Genomic DNA, 24,674 nt, shown 5'->3' with positions numbered 1-24,674 from the left:
GGACTGAGGACGGTATGGAAAGTGAACTTTCCAGGGTATCTGTAAGAACTGGACAAGTTGTTGGGTGACCTTGGATGTAAATTTTGGGCCATTATCAGACTGTAGGGATGAAGGCAGGCCAAACCTGGGGATAACTTCTGTGAGGAGGATTTGGGCCATGGTGTGGGCTCTTTTGTCTGTAGTGGGAAATGTTTCTACCCATCCCGAAAAGGTGTCCACATGGACCAGGAGGTATCTGACTCTCCAGACCGGGGGCATATGAGTAAAGTCTATCTGCCAATCCCGTGCTGCCTCGCATTTGATGGGTTGGAAAGGATGTCAGTTTAAGGTTGGAACTGGGGTTAGTACGTTGACATGTTTGACAGGAGCAGGTAAGATTATCTAAATATTGTTGGTCAGCACTGGATATGGGGAAGTGGTTATGGAGGAACTGTTGGAGTGTCTTGGATGAGGGATGAAAAAGTGAGTGTAGATAAGAGAGGATTTCTCTGGTGGTGGTGGGGGCCTGGAGGAGTCAGCTAAGATGACAGGACTGGAGGGAAGGATGGCACAGGGCTGTCTCCTTTGCCTTCTGGTCTGCAGCATTGTTGTAGGCTGATAGGAGACTTCCCTTTTGATGTCCCCTACAGTGGAGGATGGCGGCTCTGTGTGGTAAGAGTGCTGCCCCTGGAAGTTTGTGGATCAGGTCTGAATTAATAATGGGGGATCCCTTTTGGGTTAGGAAACCTCTTTCTCTCCTTATTAGGATGTTTGAGTGAAGTATGTTAGAGGCATATTTGGAGTCTGTGTGGATGTTAACCCTTAGATTTTTAGCCAGAGTTAAAGCTCTGGTGAGAGCTATCAGTTCTGCGTGTTGGGAGGTGGTGTGAGGTGGCAGAGGTGAAGCCTCAGTTCTCTGGGTCCCATGATTGTGACGAAGGTCCCCCTGGATGATGGCACATCCTGCTGCAGAGGGTGGGGATTTTTGAGAGCTGCAATCAACGAACCGGTGTGGGATGTCTGGGTCTAGGATGGGCTGATCTGTTAAATGTTGGAAGGGGTTTTGGGTAAGATCTACTGTTAGGCCGCAGCTATGTAGAAGGGAGTCGGTTGTAGAGGACGTGGGTAACAAGCTGGCGGGGTTAAGGAGAGAGCATGGGGAGAATGAGAGCTGAGGGTCGAGGAGAAAGGCATGTAGGACCTGTACCCTGGGAGGGGGAAGGGAGAGGGAAGCCTGATGTGATAGCAAGTCTCAGAAGGCGTGTGGAGAACACTGTTAAAGGGGCATGTCTAGAGAGTTGATTTGCTTCGGGTAAGAGGGCTGCGATAGCGGCCATGGCCTGTACGCAGGGAGGCCACCCCTGGGTCACCGTGTCCAGCTGTTTTGATAGATAGGCTATGGGAACCCAGGTGTCTCCGGCCCACTGACACAGAGGTCCCAGGGCCTGTCCTTGGTTGGAATGTGCAAAGAGAAAGAATGGTCTGGTGTGATCTGGCAGGTGGAGAGTTGGCACTCGGAGGAGGTTCTGGGTGAGCTGGCGAAGAGGATTGGCCAGGGAGGAGGGATTAAAGAGGGGCTCATCCAGACATCCTTTAGTTGCCTCATAGAGCGGCTTTGCAATGAGGGAGAAGTTAGGGATCCAGATACAGAAAAAGTTCAGGAGGCCTAGGATAGACAGGAGCTCCCTTTTTGTTTTTGGAAGTGGACAGTTAATGAAGGCCTGGATTCTATCTGAGGGAATAGTTCTTTGTTGATGGGATATGCAGAGCCCCAGCTGGGTGACATTTGTCTGGGCTATTTGGGCCTTAGATTGGGATCCCTGATAACCCCAGGATCCCAGGGCCCCAAGGAGTTTGGCAGTATGTTGGAGGCAGGGTTTTCGGGTTGGGCTACAAAGGAGGAGGTCATCTATGTTTTGGAGGAGATGACTCGGGGCTAGGTCGAGTGTCTGTAGGTCCTTTTGTAAAGCCTGTCCAAAAAAGTGGGGACTGTCTCTGAATCCCTCGGGGAGAACTGTCCATGTGAGTTGTTGGGAAACGTGAGTCTCGGGGTATTGCCAGGTGAAGGCGAAAAGGGGTTGGGAGAGGAGGTGGAGAGGGATGGTGAAAAGGCATCTTTGAGATCTAATACGGTGAAGCAGGTTGCAGTCGGGGGTATGGTGGACAGAAGGGGGTAAGGGTCAGGGACTGCTGGGAATGTCTATGTGACGGCCTCATTGACTTTTCGCAGATCCTGGACCAGTCTGCAAGAGCTTGGTCCCTTCCTTAGTGCCAGAATAGGGGTGTTGTGTGGTGAATGGGTAGGAATTAGGATAGGGGCTTGAAGAAGACGGTCTATGGTAGGCTTAAGTCCCTTGTGGGCCTCCGGGGTGAGAGTACTTTCGTTGGGTGATTATTGTCGAGGGGTCTTTTAGGGTAATGTGGACTGGGGGATGATGTTTGGCTATGGATGGGTGATCAGTGTCCCAGACTTGGGGGTCTAAGGCGGGTAGATCCAAGGGAAGGTCAGGGGTGAGGGATAGGGACCGTCCAGGTGCCATCTGCATGCAGAACACAGACACTATATCGAGGGGGGCTATGGTAATAAAGACCCCCAATTTGGATATCAAATCTCTCCCTAGGAGTGCCATCGGGCACTGAGGCATTATGAGGAATGAGTGTATAAGGGTCAATTTTCCAAATTGACAGAGTAATGGAGGGCTGATTTTTGGCCTTAGGGGAACTCCAGAGACCCCCTGGATTGTGAGTTCTGAGTCTTGAGTTGGGCCAGAGTAGGAAGTTAAGAGAGAGAAAGTGGCTCCAGTGTATACTATAAAAGAGGTCTTTTTCCCAGCCACTACCCCATCTGCCCTAAGTTCCGAGCTCATGTTCAGGCCACTGGCCAGAGGGCTGGAACCCGGGCCCCGTCATTGGAACAACTCTCGTAGGGTTGGCCTGGGGTTCTGGGAGAAGTGGGGATTTCCCCAGAGGCACCAGGGCGTCCCTGTGAACATTCCACTCTCTAAGTCTGGGAGGTGGGGACCTCCCCAGGGGTGCCAGGGCGTCCCTGGGGACAGTCCATCTTCCAGTGTCCCCACTGGCCACAGGTTGAGCATGCTTTTTTGGGGGGCCGTGGCTTTGAGCATGCCTTTTCCCAGTGTCCTGACTGGTTGCATCTGAAGCAGGGTCAGGAGTGGGTCTTAAGCCCCGTTCTGGGATGACTTGGGCCAGGCTGATCTCTTTCCTTAATTGCTGCCGCCAAAAAGGCATATTTAGCTTTTCTCTCACGTTCTTTTTCTCTCAGCCTCCTCCTCCCTATTATTGAACACCTTGAAGGCTATTTCTAGAAGGTCTCTTTGAGGGGTCTCAGGGCCCTTTTCTAGTTGTCGAAGCTTGCGTCTGATGTCAGGGGTGGACTGGCTAATGAATTGAACGTGAAGGAAGAGTCATCCAGCAGGGGTGGTGATATCTAGGTTGGTATACTTCTGGACTGCCTCTGTGAGGCGTGCCAAGAATAAGGCTGGATTTTCGTCTGCCCCTTGGGTGATGTCTTTCACTTTATCATAATTGAGATGGATATGAGCATTTTTCTGCATTCCTTCTAGAATGCAGGTAATCATATGACTGAGTCTCCCGATACCTGGGTCACTGGACTGATAGGTCCAGTGGGGATCTAACTGAGGCACGGCCTCATCAGCAACTGGGCTGTCCCGGTCTTGGTTATGTAAATGATCAGCAAGGGCTTTTGACGCTTGCCAGATATGGTCTTTTTTGTCAGGGGTGAGAGTGGCATTTAGGATATAATATATGTCATTCCACACGAGGTGACAGGCCTGGGAGAGTCTCAGGAATTCTTTTCTGTATCTGGTAGGATTTTCAGAAAATGACCCTAACTTCTTCTCTCTGGCTCATATCTGACAATGAAAATGGCACATGGACTGGGGTGTTGGGTAGGTGACCGTGTGGCAGCGGGGAAGGAATGAGGAGGGGAAGGGGGAGATGGGGCAGCGGGGTCAAGGGGGAGTCAGGAGAGGCAGAGCCAGCGTGTGAGTCAGATGAAGGGGGAGGAGAGGGGTGGCAGGGTGGCGGGTAGGGAGGGGGCTCGTCCACGGGGTTGAACTCCAGGAGTGCGGAAGGTCGCGGTCTGCGGTTAGTTGAGGAAGAGCCCTTTTGCTTGGGAGGCAAGGTGCAGAGAAGGACCTCGTGGGTGGAGCAGGCCTTGCATAGGGAGGGCCTGCTCCGAAGGGCCCAAAAGGCTTGGGCATAGGGGACCTCCGACCACTTGCCATTCCGTTTAAGGAAGTCAGTGAGATTTTGAAGAATGTTGAAGTCAAATGTGGTGGCCTCAGGCCAGCGGTCTTGATTGGTATTGAGGCCAAATCTGTGTACAGAGTTGTTTTAATCGGTTAGCTTTGAGTTCAGTGAGTGAGAGTGGTTTGAGAGTTTTGAGAACACAGGTCAGAGGGGAATCTTTTGGGACAGATTGGCCAGACCCCATCACTGAAAGGCAAGCAGAGGCTCCCATTGAGAGCTCGAGTTGTCACCCGGAGTCGCAATAGGAGTTATGAGACGAGAGCTCTGTGTCGAGGTGGAGCGTCCCCCACTGTCGCCTATAGAGTGGCCCTGGGCCGGCGGTCCCCGGGAGAGGACCTGAGAGGACTGAGTTCTGGGGCGCCTCTAGAACACCGTCCGGATCTTACCTTAATCTAGGCGTCGGCTTGAGTGGAGTGTTGCGTGTAGAGCAGTCGAATGGCAAGAGATCCCTATTCCAGAGGTCGTCAGAGAGAGGGAGAGGGAACGGGGGTAGAGCTGAGGCCTGGGGGTACGCCAAGCACCTATAAAGCCTTAGCCCGAGGCTTGCACCGCTCAGGAAGGCACTGGGCGCCCCGAGGGGAACTTGAGCCCTGGCAGAAAAGTGAGCTCGGAGGATGTTCACTCTCCCAGACTCTGGGAAGGGAAAACAATGAGAGGGACGGAGAGTGAGACAGAGAGGAGTGCCTCACCCCTTCCTGGGTTTTGGCACCAAGAATGTAAGGTATAGTTCTGGTGGAGGCAGAAAGAGGAAAGATGACCTCAACAGAAGTAGGTTACCTTTATTCAGGCAAGGAGGGGCGACAGTAGGCCTAATGACTAGGCTGAGCGCAGAGAGGGATCAGGGAGTCTCCATATTTATAGGGAGGTTTTTGGAAGTGATAAGGGAAACATTAATCAGGCGGGAGGTTTTGGGTAGTCTTTAATTGAGATGGCATTTGTAGTTGGGCAGGGGGTGATAAGTCTTCTGTGCAGGTGTAGGGGATGGAAGGTTTCTGGACAGGGGGTGCTAATTCCCAGATAGATGCAACCGGCCTGGAGCATCAGGGTGGGACCTAAAGTTCTGTTTTGTTTTCTCCGAAGTTAGATGATTCAGCAAGGGCCTTTGAAACTGTTGTTTTCTTTTCTAGGCCCAAAAGACTCCTTCACTTGCATGTTCCCAACCCAGGACCCCGTTGGCCAAACCAGGACTCTGAGAAGCAGCCTTGTCCCCAGCTCTCCCATCCTCCCTCATCTGCTCAGTACTAAGTTCCGTCCATTCTCTCTCCTCCACTACTCTTTCATCTTCATTGGTCTCCTTTCCTACAGCCTCTGCCTGGTGGGGCAAAGAAGAGCAGGGATGGGGGAGCTGGGATACCTGAGCATCAGCCCTGACTTTATGTCTGCTGACCATGGACGAGGGCACATTGCGGAGGCCCGGGTTCCTCATCTGGAGCAGTGAGAGACAGCGGTGCCTAACCTGCCTCCTGGGCCTGCTTTAAGGATCAGGCTTTCACATTTCACTGTATGTTTCACCTTGAATCTGTAACATAAAGTGCTGTGGGGGTGGCAATGTATGTGTTCAGTTTCTCTGTCATGTCCAGCTCTTTACAACCCCAAGTATGGTAGCCTGCCATGCTCCTCTGTCCATGGAACTTTCCAGGCAAGAATACTGGAATGAGTTGCCATTTCCTACTCCAGGGGATCTTCCTGACCCAGTGATCGAACCTGCATGTCCTGCGTCTCCTGCACTGGCAGGATGGATTCTTCACCACTGAGGCTGGCAGGGCATGATGTAAAAGTGAGGGCTTTTCTAGCCTGCTCCTTCCTCCAGGCAGCCTCCCTAGATGCCCCAGATACATGACACCGGCCCCCTCCTTTTTTAATTTATTTGGCTGCATTTGAGTCTTAGTTGAAGCATGTGGGATCTAGTTCCCTGACCAGAGATGAACCCAGGACCCCTGCATTGGGACAAAGTTTTAGCTACCAGACCACCAGGGAAGTGCCTCCCTTCCTTCTCTGGCCTCATTTACACTCAGCCCTGCTGCACAGTCCGTGGGGTGTGTGCTCAGACTCTGATCAGACTGAGCCTTGATGAGGAGGAAACAGAACAGGCTCTGTCTTGAAAGCAGGACTCCATCTTGGGCCGGATTGTGGACTTTGAGCTATATGCCCAGTATCTATGGAAACGACATACCAACTGGAAAACCAGGCCCCAGGAAGGAAGAGCCCCAGGGCTCTCTGTTGTCTAAAAGAATACCCTAATTAATACCCTAATTATCTGTGTAATCGAATAGAATCATACATTCTATTATGCTTATTGGGGTATGAACACAAGCCTATTGATAATTGTACCTAGGCTTAAGGCATATGAATCATGGGTTAACTTTGATTGTATCTTTCTTTTTCCTTTGTTCAGACTAGTTTCAGAGAATTTGGGGGAGATGGGTTTGGGCTCATACATTTATTGTATGTAAGGTTTTCACAAAAAATGGTCGGGGTCCTTGGCTAAGAGGAGACTGCCTTGGGCCCGCCGGTGTAATAAACTGCACTCCACTATCTGCATTGTCCTTCTGAGTGAGCTTGTTTCCCGGAACACGTGGCTACAACACTGGGAGGGCAGGGATGGACTCCTGCCCATTTCTCTTTCCTTCCACTCAGCACGGGGCCTGGCCCAGAGTTGAGTCTGTAAATGTTTGTGGACCTTGGCCAACTGCCCTCGAGGAACTCATAGAACTTGAGGAGAAACAGAGACCCGGATGAGGAATGTGGTCCAGGCAGAGATCTGGACACAAAGTCTGACTGTCTCCACGGAGGAAGATGTCCAATGGGTGACACAGTCTGGCAAGGGCCAGGCCTGGGCTTGCCAGGCCTGTGCCCAGCATCTGTTCCCATTGGTCAGTGGCTAGGCCACAGGGCTAATACAGGGTTTTGAGCATTGCCCCTGGTTTGGGCCGAGCGGAGGGAACCTTCCTACAGAGAGCATCCTTCACGGTCAGTGGTTCTGACATCCAGGGTGGCCCCAAGTCTCCTCAACAAACTAAATCACCTGTCACTGTCCTCCACCCTTTACAAAAGATTGATTCCCCCAGTTTCTTCAGGAAAACCTCTCCTTTGTTCATCTCTCAGAGTCCTTAACACAATCCCCTGTAGCTGGTTTCAGTCTTCAGCTCCAGTGGGGATCTGAGAACTGTCTTCTCAGCGTGCCCCATAGTAAACTGTCAGAGCTGACAGGTCCAGACTTCAAGGAGGCCACACCTCAGACCCACAAGCCGTCTGTGGTCACAGGAAAACACACATTCAGGAACCACACAGAGGATGGAGGAGCCACACTGAGGACCTGGAGCTCGCGGGCAAACTGGAAGTACCCTGGGAGTGATTGCAAACATCTTGATGTGCTTTTTCTCTTTGTTCTCCCACGAGTCCAGCCTCTGTCCGGGATGGCCTGGAGCGGAGGGCAGACTTAGACTTTGAACCAAGGAAATGGAGTGAGATCAGAGGCTTTTGAATTGCAGTTGGACTCTGCAGCAGGACAGCACCCTCAGCAGCCAGGCTGCCATCCTGTAAGAGGACTTCCAGGCATTTCTTGTCCTCAGGCATACAGTTCAGCAACTGAGCTCCAAGACCTCGGGGAGGCAGAGGGGAGCCCGCTGCTTTTCCTGCGCCAGGGTCTGGGGTGGGAAGGAGGGGAGGGAGGGAGGTGGGAAGTCTTGTCCAGTAGGTCCTCCACAAATCTTCCTGTGTGTGGTGGGAGGCAGGATGCATCCCAAGGCTCCTACCCATCTGTTCGGGAGGAAAAGGAGGACAGGAAAATGAGCTGAGGGGAGGATGGTTTTCTTTTTTATAAATTTTTTTTCTTACAATTTTCTAAAATTTTTTTTAATTGGAGGAAAATTACTTCACAATGTTGTGATGGTTTCTGCCCTGCATGCATACGTGCTAAGTCACTTCAGTCATGCCTGACTTTGCGACCCTATGAACTGTAGCCTACCAGGCTTCTCTGTCCATGGGGATTCTCCAGGCAAGAATACTGGAGTGGGTTGCCATTCCCTACTCTAAGGGATCTTCCTGACCCAGGGATCAAACCCGCGTCTCTCTCGTGTCTCCTGAGTTGGCAGGTGGGTTCTTTACCACTCACACCGCCTGGGAAGTCTAGTTTCTGCCACACAACAATGCAAACCAGCCTAATTATAGATAGATCCCCTCCCTCTGGAGCCTCCCTCCCCTCCCCCATTCCACCCTTCCCTCTAGACCATCAGAGTGCCCGGACGATACACTGCCCTGTTATACAGCAGTTTCTCACCAGCTATCTATTTTTCACATGGAAGTGTATATATGTCTAGGCTGCTTTCTCCACTCGTCCCACACTCTCTTTCCCCACCTGTGTTCATAGGTCCGTTCTCTATATCTGCATCTCCATTCCTTCCCTCCAAGTAGGTTCATCAGTACCATTTTCTAGACTTCATATATATGTGTTAATATACAGTGTTTTTCTCTTTCTGACTTACTTCACTCTGTATAACAGGCTCTAGGTTCAACCATCTCACTTGAACTGACTCAAATTCATTTTTTATGGCTGAGTGATACTCCATTGTATGTGTGTACTACAGCTTCTTTATCCATTCATCTGTCAGTGGACATCTAGGTCTTTGCTTCCACATCCTGGCTATTGTAAATAGTGCTGCTATGAACACAGGGGTACATGTGTCTTTTTCGATTATGGTCTTCTCAGGGTATATGCCCAGCAGTGGGATTGCTGTTGGTGGGAATGTAAACTGATATAGCCACTGTGGAGGACAGTTAAGGAGATTCCTTTAAAAAACTAGAACTAAACCTTGCCATCTGACCCAAGAAGGTTTTCTGAAGAGCCAGGCTGCCGGATCACACAAGCTTCTAAGTGGAAGGGGCTAGGCCCAGCCCCTGCTCTCAGGGTCTCCCTTTCCTTAACCACTCTTCCGTGGTGGACTTGAGCCTTGACCACGGTGCTCCCTCCCCTTCCCTCTTGTGCAAATGTTCTTCCAGGGCAGCAACTCTCAACTGGGGGAAACTTTGCCCCCCAACAAGGGACATTTGGTAATCACAACTTGGGGAGTCGGCTGGGCAAAGGGATGTCACTGGCACTGCACGGACAGAGACCAGGGCTGCTGCCAGACAGCACAGGACAGCCTTTCATGACGGAGATGTATCTGGCCCAAAGGCTCACAGCACTGAGCTTGGAAACTCTGCTCCTGGTATTAATACTCTAGGCATGGCTTTGTGTCATTTTAAAATTTGATGAATGCTTCTGAATTGCCCACCAAACCTCCAAGGTGTCTGTAACAATCTACTCCCGCAACGCCTAAAACACTTCAGCCAAAATCAAGGATACACATTTCTGAATTCTGAAACCGGCACTTCCCAGTGTCGTCTCCTTTTCTGTAAATAGCCTCCTTCCTGGCTTTCACCCATTCTTCTCTCCTTGGGGATTTCTTCTACAGATTCCCTGTATATTCTGCACTCAAGTGCTTTGTATCTAGCCCTTGTATTTCCACCCTTGTTTTACAGCATCTCCTCACAGAAAATGCTGCATTTGAGAAAGCTAATTGTCTGTCTTAACTGTCTTTTGCTCTAAGTGTTTCCTATCCGAAGTTGTGAACATCACCCCCAGGGCTTTCTTCAGTGACATCATGGATTCATTTTTAAGGTTAGGACTTTCATGTTGGGGATCTCTTCTCATGACTGATATGACACAATGAATTCCTTCTTTTGAAAATATATATTTATTTTGGCTGCACTGGGTCTTAGCTACAGCTCACAGGAGCTTTGTTGCGGCAGGTGGGATCTAGTTCCCTGACCAGGGATTGAACACGGTCCCCCACCTTAGGCGCGCCAAGTCTTACCAGCTGGACCACCAGTAAGTCCCAAGGAGTGAATTCCCTTTCTGCTGTCACCGTGAACCTGTCGCCCTGCCCTCCATCCACACTGTCCTCTTCTTCCCTCTGGTTTCAAGGGCAAGACCCAGTCCGCGCCCGGGGTCTGCCTCACCCCTCCCTGCTCATGGACTGTTCCCCTTGTCTTCCAGAGCACACGGGAGCCTCACTCCCTGTGCAGGTGCCCACCTGCCGCTGGTTCTCCAGCAGTGACTGCCACAGTCTGCCTGCCTTTTCGGAGTCCAGCCTGGCAAAGAACTCACCCTCCATCCCCTTACCCTCCACCGCGGACCTGCTGCTGAAACGAGCCGATTCCGGCTTCCTTCCAGGTGTGCAAACACACTCAAGGAATAATTGCAGTTCTACCTTCAGCTGCTGCATTCCTACACTAGTTACCAATTTAAGGTAAGCGATTCCACACAAAAGTTAACAAGCAATGAAGTTTAATTAACCAGCACTGGAGGGGACCCTTAGGGGCCAGCACTCACTTCCCAGGGTTGATCGAGGCTCAGGAGTGGACAGCCTGCCCAGTCCCTGATCTACTCCAGCCAAAGCGGCAGCAGAAGTGGCAGCCACGGGGCATCTGAGTCCCAGGTCCAGACCTGGAACCCGCGCCCCGACGGAGCCGCCAGAGGCGGAGTGGATGGAAGGCAAGTTTCCAATCAAGGTTGCGCAGGAGGCCGCGGGGCGGAGCCTGGTGGGAGTGGAAGGAAGGGGCTTGAGGGCGTGGCACCTGGAGGATGGCACAAAGAATACAAAGGATGCAGACAAGCCAAAGCAGGAGGAGGGATGGGAAATGCTGAGAAGACGGGGCCCAGCCCCTAGGTGTGCAAACCAAGGAGCAGGTGCATAGGAATTCTCGCTTAAGACACAGGGCCAGCCGGGTCTGGGGGAAGGCAAAAGGTGATGGTCAGGAACGCTCAGGTTTCAAGGGCAAGACCCAGTCCGCGCGGAGTCTGCCTCACCCCTCCCTGCTCATGGACTGTCCCCTTTGTCATCCAGGGCACACGGGAGCCTCACTCCTGCGGGCGCCCCGTCGGAGCAGGACCAGGGGTAGGAGAGCAGGCCCTACTCGAGGCCCTCAGCACAGGCTGCGGCCCATCTCAGGGAGAAGGCTCTGTGGGTCACTGCAGGGTCCCCAAAGGCCGCTGCCATCGACCGGACTTGTGGCGCCCCAGTGCTAAGGTCGGCCTGAGAGTTCCGAGGTCAGTGGATCCAAGCTTGATCGCGGCTCTTTCCAGGCTGTGGTCTCAGGGAAAGCCTTCCAGCTCTCAGAGCCTATTTCCTTGTCTGTGACACAAGGTGTTCATAGGTACACCTCATTCTTCAGAGAACCGAGTGAGAATCATTATTCAGTACTTTGTGAATGAACTGGGGTTCTGTCCCTGGTGGAAATCACTGTCCAGTGGGGTGGGGACAGGGAGGAAAGGGGCGGCTACTAAGAAAAACTCAAGAAACAGCCTGAGGGCAAGGTGACTGGTAGGGTCTTCCTGAAAAGAGGGGCAGCCCTCCGCGCTGAGTCTCCAGGCTTGACCTACCAGCCTCATCAGTGGCTCCCACTTGGCAGACGTTTGAGGATCAGATTTTCCGTGGAGATGACCTGTAGCAGGGGAAGCAGTGATCAGAGCTCCAGGAGGCATGCCCTTCCATCCCAGTGAAGCCAACAGGAACCTGGATTTGTGGATTCCAAGGGACTGGAGAAGGGAAGCCCTCTTTCCTTTGTCCCACCTCGCAACCCTGCAGCCACTACTTAACGGCCACCCACCTCACGTGGGCCACCACACACTTGCCTGGCCATGGTCCATTATTTCCCAGAGTCTGGAATCCGTTCCTTGGTACCTTCGCCCAGGATAGAGCTCCCACTTAATGGGCAGCCCAGACACAAGCGGACAGCTGGGGGACCTGGGCATCTGGTTGGGTAACTGCCACAAATGGACCGTGAGGCCGACTTCATGCTGGAGGGAAAGATGGGCCCCATTAGGGATGCTGAGCTGCACACACAACCAGGGTCCTGGATCCTCTGGCCCAGCTGGGGTGGGGGCACTGCCTGGAGTAGAGGTGGGATGGTCATGCTTTTAGAGTCCCACACCCAGAGTCTTGGCACCATCAGTTGGGGGTTTTGCCTGGACCTGAGAGGACTAGTTCTTCCAGGCCTCCTCTCTGGTATCACCCTCCCACAGACCTACACCCCACCTTACCCCCTGCACCCTGAAAAGTTAGCTTCTGTTTCCAGCCCATTAGAAACGTTTAGGCCTACACAGAGGAAACTCTTGGCTGTCTGTCTTGGCCACTTCCATAGTTTCAAAAATTCTCTTTTTAAAAACAAGATATCCATAGAGCTCAGGACCTGGGAGTGAAGGATTTTCCAAAAAAAATATTTTGTAGTTTTGATCATGGCCATCATTACTTCTTATGAACATCACACACACAAAGAAAATTTGGTCAATGCAGAAAAGTACAGAAATGCAGGAAAGTCATCAAATGCAACCGAAGCTCCATGTATGATGCAACTATTAATAGATGTAAAGGTTATTTTATAGAGTTTTCTATCAGAGTGTGTGTCTTTTCTTAGTGACGAACACTTTTCCGAGTTAAGAATCTAGCCCTTTATCAGTCATACAATTTGCAAGTGATTTTCCTTAGTCTGTTGTCCTATGATTTTTATGGGATGGGTTTTGCAAGAGGGATATTTTGAACTATGCAGCAAAATCTCTTTCCCTTTGAATTCTGGCTTTAAATCAGGTGCCAGCAAAGTATGGACCCAATCTGGCTCACCACCTGCTTTTGCAAATAAAGCTTTATTGCAAACAAAAATGTCTTCCTTTGTGTGTTGTCTTTGGCTGTGTTTGTCCTATGAGGGCAGAGTTAAGTAGTTGCTCTGAAGTCTTTACTGTATGAAAGCTGAAAATTTTTACTGTCAGCCCCTCCACAAAAAGTTTGCTGATCCTTGCATGAGATCATGCTCAGAAAGCTATTTCCCATCCTAAGACTGCATGTGAAAACCCAGGTCTACTATTATGAAATAATCACTTTAAAAATTGAAAACAATGCTCACTCTCCAGTTCCCTTCCCCCGCTCAAGGCTAAATTATTTGAAGAATCCATTGTTTTCCCACTGAACACTTTTGTATGCTTTTTAAAAACGTACTAAACTATTTTGTCCAAAATGTTCTGCATGCTTTATTGGGTGGAGGTATGGGAAAGACTTTCAGTGTGCTCTACCAAAAATTTTCTGGATAACCTATTTGAAGATTGTTAGGAAATGTGTTGTGGTTAGGACTTCCCGGATAGCTCAGACAGTAAAGAATCTGCCTGCAATGCAGGAGACCCGGATTTGAACCCTGGGGTGGGAAGATCCCCTGGAGAAGGAAGTGGCAAACAATACTCCAGTATTATTGCCTGGAAAATCCCGGGGACAGAGGAGCCTAGCAGGCTACAGTCCATGGGATCACAAGTCGGACCCGACTTAGCAACTAAAATAACAGTGAATTGCTTATTTAACCCCTGGATAAATATTTACCATATTTGTTGTTGTTCAGTCACCAAGTCGTGTCCAACTCTTTGTGACCCCATGGACTGTAGCAAGCCAGGCTCCTCTAACCTCCACTATCTCCCAGAGTTTGCACAAATTCATGTCCACAGAGTCAGTGATGCTATCTAACCATCTCATCCTTTGCCACTCCCTTCTCCTTTTGCCTTCAAGCTTCCGCAGTATCAGGGTATTACCCTGAAGAATTTATATTTCATCTCTCAAAAGTGTGCTGTGATCCCAGCCCCTAGTTTAGGACAGCAGTTTCCAATTTGATTATCCTTATCACCTGAGGAGCTTTTCAAACATCTTCGCCTCCACCCAAGGCTCCTGAATCAATTTCTAAGGTGGGGTTCTAGGATACATTGTATCTCAGATGCTCTGCAGGCCATTCAGCTGGTGACCTGTCTCAGTGATTCACTTGTCTCATGGTAGATTACTCCCATTTCGCAGTTTAGGAGTCTGAAGCCAAGCTAAATTTTACACTGTTGGCCCACCCACTGCCTCTAGGTTGCAATGCTTTTGCTTGTGCTAGTCCTGTCTCATTTCTGATCCTGGGAAACTCCTATGCATCCTGCAGGGCCCAACTGAATAGTCACCCTATCAATGAAGCCTTTTCAACATGCACTAGCGGTAAGACTAGGTGAGCTCGCTGGCGCTCTCCTTCTCTCTCCTTCTCTCTCTCTCTCTCAGCCACCCCACGGGGGATCACATCACCTCTGATCGATAAGCTCTGTCTGTGCCACTCCAGGCAGGGGCTTCTGGGGCCAGGATCTGCACGCTCAAACCCACGCAGGCCGAGTTTTCCGGCGCCAGTGAAAACTCCATCCTCTCACCTCTATTCTGGGCCCTACTGCAGAATGTGCAGGCCCTCATGAGCTGGAGTCGCGCGACACCACTGCCCTTCCACTGGCTCCCCTCCGGCCCCAGGACTCACTGTGCTCTCAGGGGCCTCGCTGCCCCGAGCTCGGTGGGAGGGATTGATCTGTAGAGCCACAGCCACCCAGATCCTGCCCTTCTCATCCTTGTAGACGCCAGGGCTCTGGAACCACAGGCAGCAAGGGGGCGATCCGACCGGCGGAGAAGCTTCGGCTTCCATCGCAGGGGTCGGCCTGGGAGCCTGGGGCACACTTGGAGACTCCCGGACTTCAGCCTCCTTAAGAAGACAGGCGTCTGCGTGGGGCGGGGCCAGCTATCCTGGGGGCGGGGCCGGTGACCCTCCGCTGGGCCCAGTGAGTCCCAGGTTTGAGAATAGGAGGGGAAGATAAGGGGCGGAGCCAGAAGGAGAGGAGCTGCCTGCTTCTGCGGTCCGCCACCCGGAGAGCTAAAGAGCGTGAGTCTCAGGAACTAGGCCCACCCGCCTAAAGGGGCAAGGACTGGAGTCAGGAGCCTCAAGGGCCTGGACAGGTAAGAGACTCCCCAAGTATGAGGCCGGGCTTCCCAGGTGGCTCAGTGGTCAGGAATCCACCTCCCAATGCAGGAGACGCGAGAGACAAGGGTTTGCTTCCTGGGTTGGGAAGATCCCTTGGAGAAGGAAGTGGCAACCCGCCCCATGGACAGAGGAGCCTGGCGGGCTACAGTCCATGGGATGGCAAAGAGGCAGGCACAGCTGAGCCCGCACGCATTCCATTTCTCAACTAGAGACCGCCGTCCCTACCTGACAGATGCGGAAACAGGCTTGAGAGGTTTAGTGGCAGGCAGAGGAGGAAGGTGAACCCAGCTGTTCCCGGCTTTGACGTCCGTGCTGTTTGTCGCCTGCCTTGGCCAAGTCTTGCGGCCACGGGGAAGAGGCAGAATGCGGACCAGGGAGATTCAGAGTGGCTGCTGATGAAATGGAGAGGGGCTCCAGGCGGAGGCTCCGAATACCTCCCCATGGTGGTCCAGAGGTAAGGAGTGGAGGCTCCCATGAGCAAAAGGAAAGAAAAATTTCTGATAGTGTAGCCGCTGAAAATGAACAGAGCTCTTCGCTGATCACCCTTCTTTCCTGTCGTGTGCTCCATCCCAGGTCCCTTGGACCTGCACGGAAGGAAGATCACTGCAGGCGATGAGAACGGAAATTTGGATCCTTGTCCTTCAGCTGATTTTTGTCCATATCATGTCTGAGATACGGCAGTGTTTCCTGGCCAGGTGTCCATCCATGGTGCCTGCAATTGGTAGGATTCACTCTCTGGGGTGGGTGTCACCAAAGTCTTTGCAAGTACTTGGATCTCTCCACAATGGCTCCCGGCAGAGCCTGCTGAGTGTAGTCATGCCTGAGCTGGAGGAGTCCAGCCGAGGGCGCCCTTCACAAGCCTTAAGTCGGGGTGTCCTGGTGGTGGGGCACTCAGCCTAGGGGGATGATTCTAGACCGCAAGAGGGCACGCAGCAGGACTTGGAAGGCTGGGGCTTGGTCACCAAGATCTCTGCGTGTTTTGCTTGCCTCCTCCCACATACTGAGCCCAAACTGGCCAAGAAGGCCGGCCACTGGGAGCCTGGAAATAGGATAACCTAGATGGGGCTGTTGAGCAGCATGAGTGAAGTCTTGGAGAGGGGACATTCAGCGTGTATTTGGAGATCAGAGAATAATGAGGATTAGTCAGTGCTGAGGAGGCAGGCTCATAAGATGATAAGAATACGGTGGTGGTATGTGTGGGTAGTGGATGCTGAGGCTGCCTTGTGAGAATGTAAAATACCAGTCCAACCAGTTCATTTTTATCAAGCTGATCAGGAGCCATGACAGTGTTTGGGAAAGGGAATTGGCATCAGTAAACACTTGATAGACGTTTTGAACTAATGATAAAACAAAAGGGTGACTCAGTCATCAGTGACTACTAGAAGTGGACTAAATGGAGATGGTTCAGGTGGGATTACAAACAAGAACATCCAGATTCCAGCTCTGCTTATTTCAAACTATCAACAGAATGAATTGGCAGGATGATAATATCGACCCAGCCATGGAACTGAAGGAGAGTTTTGTCTGTCCCAAGTCACTGAAGATACATACTGTTTTTTTCTAAAGGTTTTATTATTTCACTTTTTATATTTAGATATAATTTATTTTGTGTACAGTGTGAAGAAGAGATCTAGATTCTTTTTTCCATGTTTATATCAAATTAATACCATTTCTTAAAATGACTATCCTTTCTCTCCCATATTGTATTATTACTTCTGTCATGAATCTGGAACATATATATATATATATATATATATATATGTATTTGGGTCTATTTCTGGACTTTAACATTAGTCTTTTTTTTATCCTTGTGTTGATAACACATTGTTAATTACTATAGCTTTAAAACAGGTATTTATATCTTGAGTATTAATCTTCTAGCTTTGTTCTCCTTCTAGATTGCCTAACTATTGTGATAGTTAATTTTATGTCAGCTTAAATGTTGTTTGGTGATAAGAGTAATATTTAAATTGGTGAGCTCTGAGTTAAGCAGCTAGCTGTCCATAGGGTGGGAAGGCCTCATCCAATCAGTTGAAGGCCTGAATAATAGGAAAAGACTGGCCTCCTGAGGCAAGAAGGAATTCTCCAGCAGATTGCCTCTGGACTTTATCTACATAATTAGTTCTTCCGACTCTCTAGGTTATGTACCTTCAGTTCTCCTGGGTCTTCAGCCTGCCAGCCCACACTGCAGATCCTGGACTTGTCAATCTCCACAGTATCCCAATTCTTCATAATAAATCTCTTTCTGTATAGGGCTTCCCTGGTAGCTCAAAATGGTAAAGGGTCTACCTGCAATGCCCGAGACCTGGGTTTGGGCATATATGCGCACACATCTTGTTACTTCTAGTCTGTGGAACCCTGACTAATTCAGAGATTCTCTAACCTTTGTGATTCTGTATAAATTTTAGAATTGGTCTATTAACTACCACCTCTTTTCTCCAGAAAGCCTGCTAGGATTCTGATTTGGATTGTGTTGTATCTGTATGTCTGTTTGAAGAGAATTATCATCTCTACCGTATTGTACGTTACAATCTCAGAACTGGGTATGTCCCTCCCCCTCCACATCTTAGTTTGTCTTTAATTTTTCTGTTTTCATTAAATTTGTTCTTATCTGATTCTATTTTGCCTGCATGCTTAGTTGAGGAAAATTTAAAAACTTGCACCCAACTAGAAATAACCTCATGCTCCTTCTGCTTCTGCAACTCAGCTAGTTCCTTGCAAAGTCATGTTAAGTTACATAGTTTCCCAAAACAGAAACTTACAACAATGCTAGGAGCTGAAATGCCTCACTCACCCTTGTCAATTACCTAGCCCCTGTAGTTCTGCTTAACCATGTTTGTCTGCACAGAGGTCAGGCATCTCCCCTGCTTTGTCCTAACACTTTGGAGTCTGTCAAACCCCCAGTTTAAACTAGCCTATTAACAGCTCTGCCCACTAAAGTCTGGTGTCATGAACTGTCTATAAAAACTCTTTTTTTAAATGTAACCCCTTTGTTTGAGGCTCAGAGCTGGAAGTGTTACCTCTTCTGGGCCTGCAGGTGTAATAAACATGAGTTCTCAAGCTCTCAGATTGTGGCTCTTGCTTTCTCGAGGGACCAGCTTCTCCAACGTAGTCACTCAGTCATGTCCAACTCCTTGAGAACCTTCGAACTGTAGCCTGCCAGGCTCCTCTGTCTGTGGGACTTTCCATACAAGAATACTGGAGTGGGTTACTATTTCTCCAGGGGATCTTCCTGACCTAGGGATTGAACCCAAGTCTAATGTGTCTCCTGCATTGCAGGCAGATTCTTTACCTGCTGAACCAAGGGGGAAGCCCGGTGCTACTTTAAGTAGTATTATTTTAAACCCTATTATATTTGTCTGATGTTGGTATAGCAAAAAAGCAACTGATTTTAGTATATTGTTGCTATATCAAAAAATTCACTTATGTTGGGAAATTCTAAGCCATTGTCTTCAGTTATTCCTCTCTTATTCTCTCTCCTCCTGTGACTCCAGTTTGCTGTACCTTTTAAACTGTGCACCATAACCTCTATGCCCTGCTCTGCTTTATTTGTTTTATTTAAGGTTTAAAAAATATTCTTTCCTCTCTGAGCTTCAATTTTGGTGTCTCCTATTGGCTTATTTTGCAGTTCATTAGTCCTGTCGTTTGCAGTGTCTAATCAGCTCTTTAAGCCAATAAGCTGATTTCTTAACTGCAAATACTATATTTTTCAGGTCTAGATTGTCCATTTGATGCTTCTCTGTAGATTTGGAACTTCTCTGATAATCGCGACCTTTTGAACCATTTTGTCCATCGTTTTTTTCTGTATACGTATGTGTGTCTAGTTGCTCAGATATGTCCAATTCTTTGCAAGCCCGTGGACTGTAGCCCACCAGTCTCCTCTGTCCATGGGATTTTCCAGACGAGAATACTGGAATGGGTTACCATTTCTTCCTCCAGGGGTTCTTCCTGACTCAGGGATCAAAACAGCGTCTCCTGCACCAGAAGGCAGATTCCTTTCCCACTCAGCCACCGGGAAGGACCATGCTTAGATACGCTATTCAGTTATTTTTAAAGTACTTTTCTTATAATTCTGGGTTATTGGTGGGTCTGCTTCTATTGTCTGCTTTTTCTCTTTGTTTTCAGTTACATATATATTTTTTTTTAATGGGAGTCATTTTTAAAGGAATACCAAATTTGGGGTGTAAAGCCCTGAAAAGTTCTAAATAATCCTCCCCCAGAGAAAGTTAACTCCTTCCTCTGCTGGGCAGATAGAGTCAGATGCTGAACAGCGCAATCCTGGTGAGAACAGAATTGAGTCAAGGTCCAGTTATAGTTGCAGTGAGAATCAGTCTATCTCCCCCCGTTCACCATTTTCCTGTGGTGTAGCTCTCAGTCAAGAGCCTGGTAGGGCTTTGTCTTCAGCAGGAGATTCTCTTCTGCCTTTTGAGGCTTTGGCTTCGCTTTTTAGTATCCTGCCCTGAGCTGCCTCTATTCCTAAAACAAACAAAAAACCGCCTTTGGCAAGAAGGCACTGGTCTTGTTTTTGAGGTCCCTCAATTCTCCGCTTTCGTCCAAATGCGTGAGAATCAGCCAGTATCCTCGGGAAGAATACAGCAACAGATGCCTGATGGTTGATGTCGGTACACTCTCTCTCCAGTGCTTTCAGGTTCTCCTCAGGAACTTCAATTCCTGGTGCGTCTTTGTCTTCTCAAGAGACTCCAGAGAGACTTCCGTGGTGGTCCAGTGGTTAAAAATCTGCCATGGAATGCAGGGGACGTGAGATCCACCTCTGGCCAAGGAACTAGGATCCCAAATGCCACAGGCCAACTAAGCCAGACCACCACAGTTGCTGAGCCCATGTGCTCTAGAGCCCCACAGTTTCAGAAGGGATATTGTGATCCAGAAGAGACAAATATTAGGGTTTGGGAGAACTTGGACTTTGCTAGAATTTTTTATTGACTGATTCACTTGGCTGCATCATCTTAGTCTAGGCGCGTGGGATCTCTGTTGCGTCATGTGAGGTCTTTCTTTGCGTCTTAGTCGAGGCGTGTGGGATCTCTGTTGCCTCACACGAGATCTTTCTTTGTGTCTTAGTCGAGGCGCGTGGGATCTCTGTTGCATCACGTGAGGTCTTTCTTTGTGTCTTAGTCGAGGCACGTGGGATCTCTGTTGCATTATGTGAGGTCTTTGTGTCTTAGTCGAGGCGTGCGCGTGGGATCTCTGTTCCATCATGTGAGGTCTTTCTTTGCGTCTTAGTCGAGGCGCGTGGGATCTCTGTTGCCTCACGTGAGATCTCTGTTGCCTCACGTGAGGTCTTTCTTTGCGTCTTAGTCGAGGCGCGTGGGATCTCTGTTGCCTCACGTGAGATCTCTGTTGCCTCACGTGAGGTCTTTCTTTGCGTCTTAGTCGAGGCGCGTGGGATCTCTGTTGCCTCACGTGAGGTCTTTCTTTGCGTCTTAGTCGAGGCGCGTGGGATCTCTGTTGGGTCACGTGAGGTCCTTCTTTGCGTCTTGGTCGAGGCGCGTGGGATCTCTGTTGCGTCAGGTGAGGTCTTTCTTTGTGTCACACGGGCTCTCTAGTTGTGGCACTCAGGCTACAGAGCACGAGGACTCAGTGGTTGGGGTCCTGCGGGCTTAGTTGCCCTGCAGCATGTGGGATCTTAGTGCCCCTACCTGGGATGGAGCCCATGTCCGTGGCCTTGCAAGGCGGATTCTTGCATTGGACCCCCAGGGAAATCCCCCCTTCTTAACTTTTGTAACTCTGGCGTTTGCAAGGAGAGGTTCCCCAGAGGTTTATAAGAATGTCCCTCTGGCCCATTACCTGCCTGCCCACCTGCAGGGTAACCCCCTCTACCTCATAAGCATCCTTTTCTTAAGTCTCCACCTAGATATATTCTACCCCTGCCACAGGTGGGCCAACCCTCCCATGGCCGTCTCCCTCCCCCTTCTGAGTGTCCTTTTGGTCTGGACCCTTGTCCAGAACAGGATGCAGGCTTCAGCCACGTGGGTGCTGCCAGGTGGGCCTTGGTGCTGCCCTGTCTTACAAGCCTGGTAAAGGGGGAAGGTGCAGTCAGTCTGATGGGCTCCAGTCTGATGACCCAGGGTCAGACTGGCCTCTCTGATTCGAGTTTCCTCATCGGCAATGACCAGGAACTGCCAGTTCTTTTATTAACAGATGAATGAAGTTGGCCCCTCTCCCAAGGGCAGACATTTCCTCCCAGAGGACGGGACAGTCTAAAGCCCAAGTGAAGAAACAAAGGGTAAGATCCCATCTCTTATTCATCTCTGCATTCCAGCATCAAGTATAGTGCTGGGAACACAGGAGGGACCCAGCAAATACGTGCTGGACTGAAAAGTTCTTTAGTCAAATTGCTTCCTGGTTGAAAACAGCCCCAGCCAAATCCTACACGAACCCAGAAGTGTGCTGGATTAGAATTTATACAGACACTTCCTACCAATGCCTCATGGAAAATGCACTCAGAAATAAGTGTTCACAGCACAGCAGAGGCCCTGGGTATTGAGAGTTTGCAGTGAAAGAAGAGAGTCAGGATAAACGAAGCCCCATGCGGCACAGATGGCCCCCTGGTCTCTGTAATTACCGTGTTTTATTCCAAGGTCCGCTTTGTGACTGGCCTAGTTAGGTCAGCATCATTGCAGGTGGGCCATTCAATCTGATTGGCGGATGCAGCCGCCCTTCTGCACCCAGGGCTTTTCCTGACTGTGGCTCGGAGCTTCCGTGAGCATGCGCAGGGCTCCACCTACATCATCCCTCCGCAGCCCCTCCCTCTGGCTCTTTGGGCCTTGGTTTTAAATGGTTCTTCGACTAATCCATCAGAATGACCCAGAAGGCAGCAGTTGGCTGTAAGTGGGTCATTCGCTGAAGCCCGGTGGTGGCCTTGTTATGATGAAGAAATTGGGTCTTCGCAAAGAGCAAGCATCCAACCAAAGGCTGGGATGAAGGGAGGGGGCTACCACGTCCTGAGCTCCCCCATGGACCCTGTGCTGTGTGGTCTCTCCTCCTCATTCTAGAGATGAGGAACCGAGGTTCAGAAAGCGACCATCACCTGGACAAGATCGCTAAGCTGGTGAACTGAAGAGCTGGAATCTGAACCCCAGGGGGGTCTCATGCCGAAGTCCCCAGTCTTTCATGACCATGGGAACATGGTAGGCACTCTGCAAACCCTGTTCATCGATCCACAGAAACCAAGCTGGCATTCACCAGCTGGGCTCACATGTCCCGGGCACTTAGCAAACCTCTGAAGTTACATCACCAAATACTCACCACTCCTATCATTCAGCTAGGGCATCTAGGGCCCAGCTCCAAGCTTCTCTGTCTTAACAAAGAGCATCATCTTGTTTAAACTTGGATCCTATAGACTCCAAGTTGTCTAGGAGACATTTTGGGGATTAAATGCATGAGGGTAATGGATGGAGTGCCAGATAGTTAAGGCCACGGTCATGGGTGTTTGAAGATCTCAGGTCCCAGGGATGCCAGCCAATACCTGGCTTTCAGGAGAGAGAGAGATTAGGCCATCTCTCTCCCTTCCCTGTGTTCATACAAATATCATGAGGTTCCTTCAACCCCTTAAAATTTCAAGCCACCTCACCAGCATGTTTCTGTTTTGAAGATCAGCAAAGCAGATGGGTTAAAAACACCTTCTGGAGCCAGATTATCTGTTCAAATCCCAACTCCACTATTTACTAGTCGTGTGAACTACAGCAAGTCACTGGCCTGACAAATGAGGGGAATGAGATACAGCCTGCTCAGTGTGGTTGTGAGGATGAAATGGGCTCCTGTGTGCTGAGTCCTGAGGGCAGTAAGAGCTTTAGGTATTGGCTGTGACTTCGGGCACTGCGCTAGCTCTCCAATACTCCCTATTAAGCCAGATTTCTCAGAAGAGGCCAGAGTCACCATTCTTCAAGCTTTGCACCTCTCACAGAGCACCCTGTCATATTTATGCCAATCCCCTTCCCACCACGACCCCAAAAGTGCTCTCTTAAAGGTCCCAGTGGCCAGCCTCCTAATGGTCATGGGCGATGAGCAGACATGATCAGCCCACAGCATCCTGACATCTCTGCATCATTTCATGCCTCTTGACGCTCCCACCTTCTAACAGCCTGGCTTTCCCTTTGGTTCAACAGCTTGATACTGGTGATTGTCACCTCTTGACATAAGAAGGTTTGAAATGGTAGGTAGAATTAAAACGAATCATCATTCATCTCCTCAAAGTCTTCCCCGTAAGCTTCTGATAATGGTGTGCATTCCACCACCACCCCGCCCCCGCACCCCACCCACCACCGTTCATCTTTCTCGCCAAAGAATATGATGTTTTGATGATGGGAGAGCTGGCTAATTGAGGCTTCATCAAACAAACAGAGCAAAAAATGTCAGTTAGTCATTGTCCATCTTCATTCCCTAAACTGGATTCCCTAGCATGTAGGAAATAGGTGATTCCCGCAGCATCCCAATTTCTATGATTCTCTAGGGACTTGCTATAGCATGTGGGTAGGCACAGGGACAAAGCAGAAGCAGCAAGAAATTCTCCAAAGGACACAAACATGCAACATACAGCTAAGCCCACCTGCCAGGACCCACTGGGTCCATAATCCATTGTCAGTCGATTCCCAGCACCGAGAGCCCATTCATCCCCATGCAAGTTCAGCCCTACACCAGCTCTGAGTCTAATTCTATCCTGATGTGGAAAAGGGGAATATGAAAAGGAGGCCTAATCCAGTACCTCTGAGCATTCAGCGTGTCCAGGCTGTCTGCTGGCCATAGTTGTGTCGGAAACTAAGGTGTGAGCCCCTGCCCCATACCCAGTCCCTCCATCCCCAGTCCTAGCCTCCCCAACACACACAGACACACACGCACACACGCGCACACACTCTCTCTCATCCTTTGCCTAAGCCCTGGGCCCCACTGCCTGATAACAGTCAGTGATGGAGGGAAGCTATGCGCTACATCTTGGTTTGGGCAATAGGCCTGGCATGTATTTGGTGCCTGATAAATGTCAGGAAAACTGAACTCTTTTTGCTGATGGCCTCACGCCTGCTTCAGAGAAGTTGTGAAGAAGGGTGTAAAAAGCACATCTTTTGGAAGAAGACACCCAAGCTTGGATTTGCCTTCTGAAACTTACTAGTTTTAGGATGGCAAATGTGCTACTGGACCTCTTGGAAGCTCGTGTCCTCATTTTGTGAGGGTTAGCAATGCCATGTGGACACGTGCACTGTCATGCCTGGTCCTGCTTGTTCTTAATCAGTGGTGGTGTGAAAACACAGTATTAGAGTCTCCCCTACCCATGCTGCTTTGAGAAGGGAAGTAAATCAGAAACAGATACGTTCCCTTAAGAGAAGAAATAACTGTAGTACAAAGAAATTAGGAAGCCATCACTTGGACCTTTGCATATCCAGTGCAAAAAAAGTTGTCTTGGCTCTGGAATATCTGTGGGACCTTCTGGGTTGCAAAGCTTGTTAGCTGAGCTATTTGGACTAAACTCCAAGGATTCCGTTCAGATTGCATTTTACAACACTCGAATCTTCTTGTGGGTGTTCTTTTTTGAGTTTCCTGACACGAAA

At 49.8% G+C, this 24,674-nt stretch overlaps 1 protein-coding gene across 1 annotated transcript; it reads right to left on the bottom strand.

Annotated features, from left to right (window-relative positions):
* Positions 1 to 11,703: 11,703 nt before the first annotated feature.
* TCL1B (TCL1 family AKT coactivator B) lies at positions 11,704 to 14,784 on the bottom strand. Its single transcript, XM_052659542.1, has 3 exons — positions 14,623 to 14,784; positions 11,948 to 12,112; positions 11,704 to 11,757 (listed from the first exon to the last, which is right to left on the bottom strand). Exons 1-3 carry the CDS (start codon positions 14,782 to 14,784, stop codon positions 11,704 to 11,706), a joined length of 381 nt encoding a protein of 126 aa, XP_052515502.1.
* Positions 14,785 to 24,674: the final 9,890 nt, after the last annotated feature.

This window comes from Budorcas taxicolor, chromosome 21 (genome assembly GCF_023091745.1).
Source record: "Budorcas taxicolor isolate Tak-1 chromosome 21, Takin1.1, whole genome shotgun sequence".
Taxonomy (NCBI): domain Eukaryota; kingdom Metazoa; phylum Chordata; class Mammalia; order Artiodactyla; family Bovidae; genus Budorcas; species Budorcas taxicolor.
Note: the sequence above shows the minus strand (reverse complement) of the source record. Positions and strands in the feature narration are given on the sequence as shown.